The sequence below is a fragment of the Oryctolagus cuniculus genome, chromosome 7, assembly GCF_051225735.1.
Source record: "Oryctolagus cuniculus isolate XC-2025 breed Fujian yellow rabbit chromosome 7, ASM5122573v1, whole genome shotgun sequence".
Taxonomy (NCBI): Eukaryota; Metazoa; Chordata; class Mammalia; order Lagomorpha; family Leporidae; genus Oryctolagus; species Oryctolagus cuniculus.
Window position 1 is genome coordinate 134,467,826 of NC_142873.1, and position 13,565 is coordinate 134,481,390.

General features: G+C 45.6%; 1 protein-coding gene across 14 annotated transcripts in view; it reads right to left on the bottom strand.

Annotated features, from left to right (window-relative positions):
- Window positions 1-13,565, bottom strand: part of MACF1 (microtubule actin crosslinking factor 1) — a 407,864-nt gene that overhangs the window by 319,681 nt on the left and 74,618 nt on the right. Inside the window, exon 1 of one of the 14 annotated variants that reach the window (XM_070078714.2) lies at window positions 7,250-7,412. The exons of the other annotated variants lie outside the window; for them this stretch is intronic. Coding sequence (XP_069934815.2) covers window positions 7,250-7,301 — 52 coding nt within the window. The 5' untranslated portion in view covers window positions 7,302-7,412. Of the gene's footprint in view, window positions 1-7,249; window positions 7,413-13,565 lie in introns of those variants that run through there. 14 annotated transcript variants of the gene reach the window in all.

Here is a 13,565-nt window from a genome sequence, read left to right on the forward strand (position 1 = left end):
GACCTGGGCTGAGATCCAAAGCTAGGAGCTTCTTCTGGTTCTCCCATGTGGTTGCAGGGGCCCAAGCACTCGGGCGACTCTCCATTGCTTTCCCAGGCCATTAGCAGGGAGCTGGATTGGAAGTGGAGCAGCCAGGACTCGAACTGGCACCCATACAGGATGCGAGTGTCACAAGCAGAAGCTTAACCTACTACACCATAGCGCCAGCCCCTGAATACAAGTATTAAGACTCAGTATCTTCACTCCTAGGATTCTGTTTCTCCAAAAATAGCAACATAAAATCAGAGATGCACAGAAAAATGTATTTACAAGGATATTCATTATGTTATAACTTAGAAAAATTAGAAAGGTACATGCCCCACAGTTGGGGCATGGTTCCATTTGATAGAATTTCATACAGCTAATAAAATTATCTTGTAAGTAAACAGTTAAAGGCATAAAGCATGCTCACAAAATGACCAAGAGAGAGCTATATTGCGATAATAATAAGTACATAAAAATACAAATTTTTAACATATATATATATGGACAAAGACTAGGTAGAAATACAAAATACAATAAAACATGAACATAGTTATTTGTGCATTTTAGGATTTGGATAATTTTTGCTTTTTATTTTTCTGCACTTTCTGCTAAGACAATATAAAGCAGCTATCATAAGAAAAACAACTTAACACTTTTTCTTCCTTTTTAAAAAAAAGATTAATTTCTTCAAAGCCAGAGGGAAAGACAGAGAGCAAGATCTTCCATCCACTGGTTTACTCTCCAAATAGCCATAACAGCCAGGTCTGAGCTAGAGTGAAGCCAGGAACTAGGAAACTCCATCCTGGTCTCCCACTTGGGTGGGAGCCCAAGTAATTGGGCCACCATTTGCTGCCTTCCTAGTTGCATTAGAAAGAAGCTGGGCTGGAAGCAGAACTGGCACTCAATATGAGATACAGGATGCCTGTCTTAGTGTTGCAAGCAGTTTAACTCCCTGTGCCACAACCCAGCCTGGGATTCTTTATTAGCCACATTGAGAAGGAGAAAAAAGCATACCTCCCCTCCACCTCCTAAGAAACAACAAATATCTACTCTCTTAGGGGCTCTAAGAGGAGTGAGTGAGGGCTTGTCCTGCCTGCCCAGATGTAGCAACAGGGAATAGGCTTCTCAGCTGGCACACTAAGTGGACGTCCAAAGCAAAGCTATAGGAGAAAGATGATTTGACAAGCCCACCAGCATTAACAGAACCAAAAAGGCCTGTATTCCTTCTCAGTAGCCTTTTTCACTTACTCAACAAAGCTGCCACTGTTCAAATGTAGCTGGAACCCCTCATTTCCAACTTCCTACATGCCAGTAGTACTCTCTTTCCAATGTATTTAACAGGAGTACATTTTCATTCTTTCAAATGGATTTGTCTTAGGTAATATCATTTTTTAACCAAAAATTAGATATGACTATAAGATGACTGAAGTTCCTGATGAGGTTCATAATCTGACACTGGAGACGGAAATGCATATGTGCACACACAAAGCATAGTTAGATAAATTATACAACACAGGCACCATGGTCAGAATGTTTTTTTTTTTTATTCAGTTTAACACAGGAGTTTAATTAAATTCAAGTCCTCAAATGTTTCTTTCTTGTTTAAAATGTGCCAGGCACTATGCTAGGTGCAGAAGACAAAAGCATAAATGAGATGCAGTCCCCACCTGTGGCAACTCCTATATTCTGTACTGGATATCACATTCACTATCTCACTTACATCTTGTGAGGTAAATTCTACTATAATCCCCATTCTTACGAGCAAGGAAACTGAAGCTTATAAAAGTTACACAAAACTTTCTCAAGAAGTAAAAAAATAGTAAGAAAATGAAATGTTTAATAAAATAACCATACAGGGCTGGCACTGTGGCACAGCGGGTTAATGCCCTGGCCTGAAGACCCGGCATCCCATATGGGCACCAGTTCGAGATCCGGCTCCTCCACTTCTGATCCAGCTCTCTGCTATGGCCTGGGAAACCAGTAGAAGATGGCCCAAGTCCTTGGGCCCCTGCACCCGTGTGGGAGACCCAGAAGAAGCTCCTGGCTCCTGGCTTCAGATTGGCGCAGCTCCGGCTGTTATGGCCAATTGGGGAGTGAACCATCAGATAGAAGACCTCTCTCTCTTCTCTACCTCTCCTCTCTCGGTGTAACTCTTTCAAATAAATAAATAAATCTTTAAAAAATAAATAAAATAAAATAACCATAATCTGATGTGATATACTCTAAAATAAGTATGCTTAAAGTGCTATGGCAACACAGATGAGAGAGAGAGATAATTCTACCTGGGAATGCAAAAGCAAAAACAAATATATATGGGAAAGGGAGATTTGAGCGAGGCACTAAAGGAAGCAGTAGAAGTTTGACACAAAAAGAATAGAACAACAGATTCTAGGCAGAGGGAAAAGGACAGTCCACACAAGAAAAGAGAAGGGTAAGAGTATACGGCGCCGGTGCCGCGGCTCACTAGGCTAATCCTCCGCCTTGCAGTGCCAGCACACCGGGTTCTAGTCCCGGTCGGGGCGCTGGATTCTGTCCCGCTTGCCCCTCTTCCAGGCCAGCTCTCTGCTGTGGCCAGGGAGTGCAGTGGAGGATGGCCCAAGTCCTTGGGCCCTGCACCCCATGGGAGACCAGGATAAGTACCTGGCTCTTGCCATTGGATCAGCGCAGTGCGCCGGCCGCAGCACGCTGGCCACGGCGGCCATTGGAGGGTGAACCAATGGCAAAGGAAGACCTTTCTTTTCTCTCTCTCTCTCACTGTCCACTCTGCCTCTCAAAAAAAAAAAAAAAAAAGAGTGTATGGCTATGTTGGGGTAGATGCTCTTCAGCAATGGAACAGAATATGTCACATCCCAATCCTGGCATCAAAGAACTAGAGTCATAGGAAATTGGGAACCAGATCTTTAAAAAATGTGTACAATGTCTCTACTCTCTCACTGGGACCCCTTTAACAATTACCCTCTAGAATAGATAGAGGAATGGTTGCAAGAAGAAACATGTCAGGAAAAGCAAAAATCCAATAACATAATGAACAGGGGAGCCAATTATCTTTGTCAGCTTTTCTGGAATACACAGAGGTACAGGTGAAATGAGAAAAGGAAGTAGCTGTTCATCAGAATCAGGGGGACACTAGTTCAAACTCAACCCACAGGAGGTTTGGCAAAGACAATGGTTTGTGTCTATTGCTCTACATGGCAGCCTAGGGTTGGGTGAATATTTGTCTGATATCTATAGCAACATTTCAGAAATGATTATAAGGACAAAATCAAAATAACTACATGCCTCCCCTTGTTCCAGATCTGCTATCTTCACTCCAAAGTACCATATTGCTGCTTGCTCTCAGGGAGGAAAGTGCCCAAGTGTATATTATGCACTTGTTTGGGCCAGATGTGGATATTCTTCCCTAATTTACATGGTCTTCAGCCCCACAGAGCAGCACAATAAAATTGGCTGATGTGCTCTCAGGCACCGTTATCTCCTCACAAGGACAGATGACCAAACCCTGTTCTCAGGCCAGCTAAGCCTTAGGTGTGCCAATGCAAACTACCTTGGTTATCAGGGTGTCATAACAACTACTTGGATTAGCACACATAGCGCTTACCATCATTACTATCATCATCAGTGTGGTTGTCTTCTAGTCTTAACCGTCCTGTCTGTCCTACAGGGAGATCCAGTAAGACCGGGAGTCCAATGTGGATAAATGACTGGGGCTATAATCCCCCAACCAGACGTGACCCGGGCCAGCTCATCCTGGAGCTCAGAGACACAAGGGTTTACTGTGATTCAAAGAAGTCCCTGGAAGAGGAGGGAGCAAGAAGAGGCAGAACTAACACTTGGTGAATTCCAACCACATTCCAGACACTGAACTAAGAATAACTATTCTCCTGTTTAATGCCCACAGCAGTAGGCACTTCTGAGTTCATCTTAGATGTATAGAACCAAAATAACGCAGTGGAGAATCCCTATGCCTGGAGCGGGAAGAATGTAGTAGACCGCTCCTGCTGTAGTCTTTTCTCTTCTCTGATTAGAGACCCATACGGGGTAATGATAGGTCCATCTAGTCTGTTACTCATTGATTCCAAGTACAAACAGGGCGAAGGAAAGGAAAAAAAAATCACTTTATAGCTGGGCTGAGAAAACAAATGCTTGCCAGTTCTGGTTTTAATATAACCTCTTTCAAAGGCAGAAACAACCTTTCCTAGGGTGTAATCACAAATCTCTAACCCCTGAGAGGATGGTCAAACCAAGATTTGTGGTTCCATTACTCCCACTGAGGAAGTCAGTAGAGTCAGAGGAAACTGAGGACCAGAACAACTCTTATTTAAAGAACAGAAAGGAACTTCTTCCTCCATGCATGTTTTATGAAAGGAAAGCAAGAAGGGCCCCGCACAAGTTGTACCTGTAGTGTGGTCCTAAAGCACACACAGCAGAAAGAGTTAGGAGTCAGTCTCTCCTGAGAACCTCAGAAATCTGCATGAGTCTAAACCAGATGCGCACAGGCTGTGGCCATCCTAGTGTGGTTAACTGCTCATCTAAACCCTTAACTAAATGGGGACCCAGAAAAGAAAAGTTGTATTCTTCAACTCTAAGACAAGTAAATCTCCCACAGTTTCCAGTCACTCTGTCACCTGTCCATCTTTAGAAAGTCTTGGCATAGCCGGCGCCGTGGCTCAATAGGCTAATCCTCCGCCTTGCGGCGCCGGCACACCGGGTTCTAGTCCTGGTTGGGGCGCCGGATTCTGTCCCGGTTGCCCCTCTTCCAGGCCAGCTCTCTGCTATGGCCAGGGAGTGCAGTGGAGGATGGCCCAGGTGCTTGGGCCCTGCACCCCATGGGAGACCAGGAAAAGCACCTGGCTCCTGGCTCCTGCCAGGATCAGCGCGGTGCGCCGGCTGCAGCGGCGGCCATTGGAGGGTGAACCAACGGCAAAGGAAGACCTTTCTCTCTCTGTCTCTCTCTCACTGTCCACTCTGCCTGTCAAAAAAAAAAAAAAAAAAAAAAAAGTCTTGGCAGATTTTATCAGAATGACACTAAGGGTAATAGGGAGTAAATCTACACTCAGCATAGTTAGGAGCTCAGTGTCCAAGCAGAACCCTGGGATTCCTACTAGGAGCCTTTTCTTCTACTGAAGGAACATGCAGGTTAATGAAGTCTGATAATCCTGCCACTGAGTTTTGTAAACAAAAGAGGGAAAACGTTCCTTGTTGGGTGAACACTAACACTACGCTGAAGGGCAAGAAGGGTGGAGGAGACTTTGTAGGGAACAAGGGTACATTCTGGCACCTCCCCTCATCCAGGCCCCAGCAAGACCCAAGAACTGAAAGAGCTACTGAGAATCACCACTGATTTCTGCCCCCTCCTCCCATCTCTTCCCATGAGACCGGATAAAGAACCCAGAGTTCCCTGCCCTTTCACAACTATCCTTGACAGGGAAGTCAGAGAAACAGTTAATGTCACTCTTCCTGAGACCTGATGCATGATACGACTGCAAAGCCCTCCACTTAGGAAAGACCAGACTCAGCTGTCAGAGTTTCTTGGGAAGGAAGAAAAGTCTGTATGGAGAAGGAGGGGAGAAAAGGGAATGGAAGATAGAGATCAACAGAAAGAGCTTTTTAACAGATAGTAAAAGAAAAGTAAAATATCTCTAACCCAGGCTGAAATGGAATCCAGATCTCTTGCCCAAATCTGTCTGCCACTCTCTCACTCTCTTAATCTCTTTTTATTTTATTTTATTTATTTATTTATTTGAGAGGCAGAGTGGACAGTGAGAGAGAGAAACAGAGAGAAAAGAAAGGTCTGCCTTTGCCGTTGGTTCATCCTCCAATGGCCGCCGCACCGCGCTGATCCGATGGCAGGAGCCAGGTACTTATCCTGATCTCCCATGGGGTGCAGGGCCCAAGTACTTGGGCCATCCTCCACTGCACTCCCTGTCCACAGCAGAGAGCTGGCCCGGAAGAGGGACAACCAGGACAGAATCCGGTGCTCCGACCGGGACTAGAACCCAGTGTGCTGGCGCCGCAAGGCGGAAGATTAGCCTACTGAGCCGCGGCACCGGCCTTCTCTTAATCTCTTAAAAAGCCCATTTTACCCTTTTCCACCCTCTACCTCCTCCCATTCTTGCCATATTTCATGATTGCTCTGGGCCCAGAATCCTGTCTGTTGATGAAAGACAGATGATTTTTCAAAATTTTATGGATTTATTTATTTCAGAGGCAAGAAGACAGGGAGATAGAAAGATAGCTCCCATCTACTGGTTCATTCCTCAAATGCCCCAACAGTCAGTGCTGGCCTGGGCTAGAGTCAGGAGCTGGGAACTCAATTCAGGTCCCCCACACGGGTGGCAGGGACCTTTTGCCTCCCAGGATGTACACTAGCAGGAGGCTGGAATCAGGAGCTGGAGCTGGGAAAAACCCAGGCACTCTGATATGAAAACTGCTTAACCACCAGGCCACCTGTCCTCCCTTTTAAAAGAGCTGGTTTGAGCACCCTCTTCTCAGATGGAAATAATTAGACAATTAATTAGAGAAGGAGAAGTAAAAAGACTATTCATTTTCTTCCTTAACAGCCAAAAACAGTCCTGCATCACCACATCTGAGTACATTCTTATCTATGGCCAGTGAAGCGTTTGCTAATGATATAAAGAAAACACTACTTCCCTTAAATACTATTTTCATAGAAAGCTGTCTCCTTCAAAGTCACTGACTTGCATGTCACAAAAGCATCTATGGACAATCAACCTGCATTCCTCCCTCTATCCCGTTCCCACTCCCAGTTCTCTCCAGATGGGTCTCTGACTCACTGTGGACACAGTTAACTAGAAAACCCGGCCCAGAAAACCTAGCTACACCTAGGTGAGGCTGCAGGGCCTGCTGGCAAGAGCCCTCCACCCACATTGGCCAGCTGCTTGCCAGAAAACAAGGCGTGCGCTGATGGCTGCAGAGCTACCAGAGCAGGGGACATTCCTCAGTTGCCTATTGAAGAAAAATAACAAGCTGCTGGTGAAGTCACTGAGGGGATTCTCTCCTTCTCACTTAGGACCACACTTATAAACTCTAGCCTTTCCCTGTTAACTGTTAAAACACAGGAAAAAAAAATACAGCCAGCTAGGACTAACAGGGCTTTCTAAGTACACAAGTGGTGATAGAAAGTAAAGACTTCAAACAACAAACACAACAAGTGTTCACACAACTGGCAAAGATAAAGGGCAGGGAGCCTGCCGCCTGGTAATACCTCTAAGGCTGTTGAGGCCCTCCAGGAACTTCTGGTACTTGTAGGCGTTCATGCCCCAGTCCAGTCGTGCTGCTTCAGTGGCTGGAAGAAGGCACCATCGAGCAGTGACAGCTGAGAAGTGAGAGCATGCAAACGGCCTGATCTCTATTCCTGCTTCTACTAGCTTCCAAGAACTGGACTTTGACCACATTTACAAGTGACGTCACCAGAGAAGCCTCATTACATTTCAGCCCTTTGTGCACCCTCATTTGTTACAGTGAGCGGAAATACCTCCCCAAGGGAGGCCAGCCCCTCCTCTGTGCAAATGAGCCACGAGACCACAACAGCCCCTGCCTATCATCTGCCACCTCCAGGCTCTAGACCCCAGCCCAGGCTCCACTGGGATTACTACTCCTCCTGTTTAAACCCTAAGGAGAAATGACTTCAGTGCTCTTGGCACACAGCAGTTACGGGTTCATTTAACATCTACAAATGAAATCTTTAAAGGGCCACACTCACCACAAGAATGTCACACCAGGCACTCCTGGGCAAATATTGCATGGCAATGGGACAGGTTTCACAAAACAAACAACCAGTTCTGCACTCTCCTTTCAACAGCCAGGACAGCAGACTGGAATACAGCCACCCAATAGAGGAGACAATGCATGTCAAGGCAGTACAAGCCAGGAAGAAGAAAGACGCAGAAACTGTCAAGCCCATTCCCTAAATATTAAAAGCCTAACAATTCAGAGACGCAGGACCTTTTTCACAGGTAACTAGGGAGAAAAGATGTCCTGAATTACCAGCATGCTCCCACTCCAAAACATTACTTCTCTCAGCTCATTTGTTTTAGAGCTGCTTTAATACATCAGTAGCTACTGCTGTAAATTTCCTTCTAGTCTCAAAAAGATGCCCACCTGAGGTCTCCACTGTGGCACAGCAGGTTATACTGCTCCTTGTACTCCTTGCACCCCATAGTGCAGCTCCAGTTTGAGTCCAAGCTGCTCAGCTTCTGATCCAGCTCCCTACTAAGTGCCTGGGAAAGCAGCAGATGATGGCCCAAATATTTGGACCCCTGCCACCCTCATGGGAGACTCAAATGGAATTCTGGGCCCCTGGCTTCAGCCCAGCCCTGGGCCATTGCAGCATATGGCTTTCTTTCTTTCCCCTCTGTCACTCTTTCAAATAAATAAAATAAATATTTAATAATACAAAAAGATGTCTACCCAATAATCACAGGATCTTAGGACAAGCTACATAATTAGACGAGAACCTCTGAAATTTCTATAGCATCTCTGTGCTATAATTCAATGTGGTTCATCTGTATTAAACTTATAAATTTTTTAATTAAAATAACTGAAACTTTTCACTTACAGATAAGAAAACAGATAGAAGTTAAGTAATCTGACCAAATGTCATATATCAGGCCAAGGAGACAGCATGGAAATAACCTACCAGATATGGTAACCAGATCTGGTCTGCTCCAGGTAAGCCAGGAGCAACCACTGGAGTCAGACAGCCCTGAACTATCCCTCACAAGAGAGATACATACACCTACCAGATCTAAGTTTTTTCAGACAACCTGGCTCATAGGCTCCCATTAAGTGACTAAGTGTAGAATTCACACTGTGTCAAAGAGTTGCAGAACTCTCAATTATATAGGCTGGATGCAAGTGGAAAAATTAAATAGCATTATGAAAAAAAGAGTACACTCATTTGAAAAGATAAGCTAAACAATTTTAACAGCTGCTTAGATAACAGAATGGGGAAGACAATAGAAGTAACCAATCCAAGCCTAAGTGCCTTCTGATGACACTAGTCAGTTAACAGTACCAACAAGGTAGCCAGTCATGTTGTGCAGATCTTAGTATTAGAAGTAGCAGCAAGGGATTGGCACAGTAACACAGTAGGTTAAGTATCCTTCTGTGGCACCAGCATTCCATATGGGCACCAGTTCGTGTCTCAGCTGCTCCACTTCTGATCCAGCTCCCTGCTAATGGTCTGGGAAAGGCGATAGAAGATGGCCCAAGTCCTTGGGCCTCTGCATCCATGTGGGAGGCCCAGAGGAAGCTCCTGGTTCCTTGCTTCGGATTGGACCAGCTCCAGCCATTGCAGCCATTTGGGAAGCGAACCAGCAGGTGGAAGGTCTCTGTCTCTCCCTCTATCTGTAACTCTCTCAAGTAAATAAATAAATCTTCAAAAAAAAAAAAAAAGTACAAGGGGGGCCAGCACTGTGGCATAGTGGGTAAAGCCACCATCTGCAGTGCCAGCATCCATTATGGGCACTGGTTCGAGACCCGACTGCTCCACTTCCAATCCAGCTCTCTGCTATGGCCTGGGAAAGCAGCAAAGGATGCAGGCAGCAGCTTAACCCGCTACACCACAGCACCGGCCCCTGCTCCACTACTGATCTAGCTCCCTGATAATGTGCCTGTGAAAGCAGTGGAAGATGCCACAAATGCGTGGTCTTGGCTCCTAGCTTCAGCCTGGCCCAGCCCTGGCCATTGTGGTTATTTGGTGAGTGAACCAGCAGATGGAAGATCTATTTCTCCTCTCTCCCACTCTGTAGCTCTACTTTTCAAATAAATTATTTTTTTTTAAAAGGAGTTTAGGGGGCCGGCTCTGTGGCACAGCGGGTTAATGCCCTGGCCTGAAGTGCCGGCATCCCATATGGGCGCCAGTTCGAGACCCAGCTGTTCCACTTCCAATCCAGCTCTCTGCTATGGCCTGGGAAAGCAGCAGAATATGGCCCAAGTTCTTGGGCCCCTGCACCCATGTGGGAGACCCGGAAGAAGCTCCTGGCTCCTGGCTTCTGATTGGCGCAGCTCCGGCCGTTGCAGCCAATTGGGGAATGAACCAGCAGATGGAAGACCTCTCTCTCTCTTTGCCTCTCCTCTCTGTGTAACTCTGACTTTCAAATAAATAAATAAATCTTTAAAAAAATAAATTAATTAAATAAAGGGAGTTTAACACTTATGAGGCTTAAGTTAGAGAGCAGAATACAGTTTTTTTAAAAAAAAAGACAAGTAGAGATTCTATAATGCACTGGTGTTAGAATAATAGTATCTTTAAGGTTACCTAGCCCAACAGACCAGCCATGTGACCTGCCTCACAGAGCCTTGCATTCACCATCTGTGAAATAAGACTGTGAATACAGAAGGGCAAACATTAAATAATAGTTCAGATCATGTGTGACTGTCTTCCAGAAGTGTCTTCACGTCCTTCTCTGGGAAGAGTAAGGAGAACAGAGGACAGTGGGAAGAACTCTGGCTGTGGAGTCAATTCCTGGATTCCAGAGTTTGTCTCAAGATCTAACCTCGCCGCTAAGTAGCTGTGGGAGCAGGAGCCTGTTCTTAACTGTCTTTCAGTGAGAATCTGATGAAAACTAAGGATATTCTTCTCTCAAAAAAAAAAAAAAAGGTACACATTCACCTACATATGAACGTTCGTTTCCAAGTGGAGAAGGATCAGCAAACCTCAAGTAAAGAACCCCTGACTGATCTCCAAGACCCCTTCTGGGTCATGATCTGAAGTCAGTTAACATAGTGCAATCTAAATACAAGGGCTGGAAAGGGTAGGTATAAAGGAATGATCCATCAACCAGCAAAAAGAGCTGAGTCCTTTTACTTTAATGCTGCTATGAAAGTCTATTCAGAGACTCCTCCCACCTAAAGGAGGAAATCAGACTAGATGGACAACAGCAATCTCACAGCAAGAACAACTGACTTTTAAAATAGCCACTTGAACTAAGTGCACTTAAAAGACAACATATGCTAGTTTGTCATTTCCCCTGTTCACTCCATGGTTAATCACATTTTATCAGATAAAAATTAAACAAAAACAAGGATGTTTGGGATTACAGAATGAGTGATGGTTCCAACTTGAGGCTCTGGGGAGTTGGGGGTGGTGTGATGGTCTGGACTCCAGCTGCATTCCTGGAGACCAGGGACCTTTCCCCACAATCAGAGCACTTCAAACACCATGGCAGCTCCACATGCTCTCCATGGCTGTTCGCCTTCTACCCTCCAGCAGGTTCCACAAAGGTGAATACTGTGATGTAGCCTCAGGTGGTAAGAGAGACTGCCCTGTGTTCCAGACAGACAGACAAATGCAAAAAGGCTTAGGATTTGGCAACCCAAGAGACACTCTCTGGCCAACTGCTGACAAAGGGGAAAAAAAGCCCTGATGTCTCCAACAGCTCTACAAAGGCACAGACACCCTGGAGCTGAGTGGGACTTGACTGAATGCAGCCCCAGTCTGGATACCCAGACCACAGTGTGTGAGGAGTGGTCCTGAGCCCTGCTGGCTCTACCATCACAGGATGACTGTTTAGAGGAATATCCTGCCCTACTCTCAGGGACAGAGCTCAGGTGACACAAAGGTCTGCTTTGGGTTCAGGACACTGCCCCTGAACCAGGAGAAAGAGTCCACCAGCAGAGTTACAACCAAGGAAGAAGATCTAGGCCAGTGAAGAGAGAACAAGTCTACCTTGGAGCTCCCAAAGTTCCCCCAAAACCTCTCTAGAAATTAATGCCTCCCATAATTCCTCCGAAGTCATCCTTCTCCTAAAAGTAGAGGTCCTCCTCCCCTCGAGCAGTCCCATGTTAGATCAGTGAGACTAAACCTGGACAGCCAGATGAAGGAATTTGTTCAAGCATTTGTGCCACATTTATTCGTTGTATGCATAGCAGGCACTAAGCACTAACCTAGGTGCTAGGAACAAAGAATTCAGAGTCTAAGAGAGAGCACAGCAGGAAAAAGAAATGACAGTGACTCCTCAGATGCAGAGAAGATGAGGCTCATGGGGTCACCAAATTAAGGGCACAGCTGACTTCCAACTGCTCACTCACCAGACAAACCCTGAAGACAAGAGGTTACATGAAAGGTAACTCTCCTCATATAAATACAGCAACCAGTGACAGCCAGTTGCCACTAGTACCCCAGAGCAGCTGCTGCCCAGGAAGACAGCAAAAATGTCTCCAGTGACTTAAGGAGCCAGTAACAAAAGCAGATGCCATGTTCAGGGTCCTATTCAGGGAGCAACAAAGATCACTTTCTTCATTGTCTCCTCCTGGCAGCAGTGTCTGATAGAGAGAAGAGTTGAATTACACCTTGTCCCTCTGGTGTCCTGGAGAGAAAATGAGTTTGCCACCCAAAGAAAGGGTTGTCCCCTGGGCAAAAGTTGCCACTGCAGAGGTAAGGAAAAGAAGACAAAGGGAATTGGGTCTAATGCTTAGAAGGAGAGGACTGAAATGGCAAGACCAAGGAAGGCTTTAAATGGAGCTGAATGCATGTCTGGCAAAAAGGGTGCTAGGAGCTCTGTCCATTCTGTGCCTACCAGACCTAGGGGAGGTATTTGGTGAAGATTAGACCCATGCTAGAGGGCTCAGCAATGGGCTTTTAAAAATCTTGTGCTTGGCTGAAGCCGTGGCTCACTAGGCTAATCCTCCGCCTGCGGCACCGGCACCCTGGGTTCTAGTCCCGGTTGCTCCTCTTCCAGTCCAGCTCTCTGCTGTGGCCCGGGAAGGCAGTGGAGGATGGCCCAGGTGCTTGGGCCCTGCACCCGCATGGGAGACCAGGAGGAAGCACCTGGCTCCTGGCTTCGGATCAGCGCAGCGCGCCGGCCATAGCAGCCATCTGGGGGGTGAACCAGTGGAAGGAAGACCTTTCTTTCTGTCTCTCTCTCTCTCACTGTCTTAAGTCTGCCTGTCAAAAAAAAAAAATAAATAAAATAAATAAAATAAATAAAATAAATAAATAAATATATATATATATATATATATATATATATATATATATATATATCTTGTGCTTTAGGCCACAGACTGTCAAATCAGCTTACTCTCCTTGATTCTCTTCTTGGCTGTATGGCTCATGGAGAAATAGTTGTGTCCTGAGTCCTTTCCTCTCTATAGTGGTTATGTAGTGCTATCAGACCAAACAAGGTAAGAAGTAATGAACAACTGCGAGGAAGGCAAAAAATATATCTGCTCTTAGGGTGAATCCGTACCTGGACAATCTCAGATTCCAGTCCACCTGAGACTGGGGTTCCCCTCACAGTTTATAAAATCACAAATAACCTAGATGTCTCAGTGCTGGAAATTCTGAGAACACAAGAAAAAGATCAGAAAAGGGTTATCTACCACTGGAACATGGTTATAGAGCCCCAGCAGAGAGATGGGAGGGAAGGAAATTCATTTTAACAAAAGTATGCTGAAACAGCCATAGCATCCAGATGTAATAGAGGTCAACTGCCTTCTATCTCTTCCAGCAGCGCCCAGAGAATGCAACTGCACTTCCAAGACAGTTAAAAATGGGCACACTTAAGAAAACCACA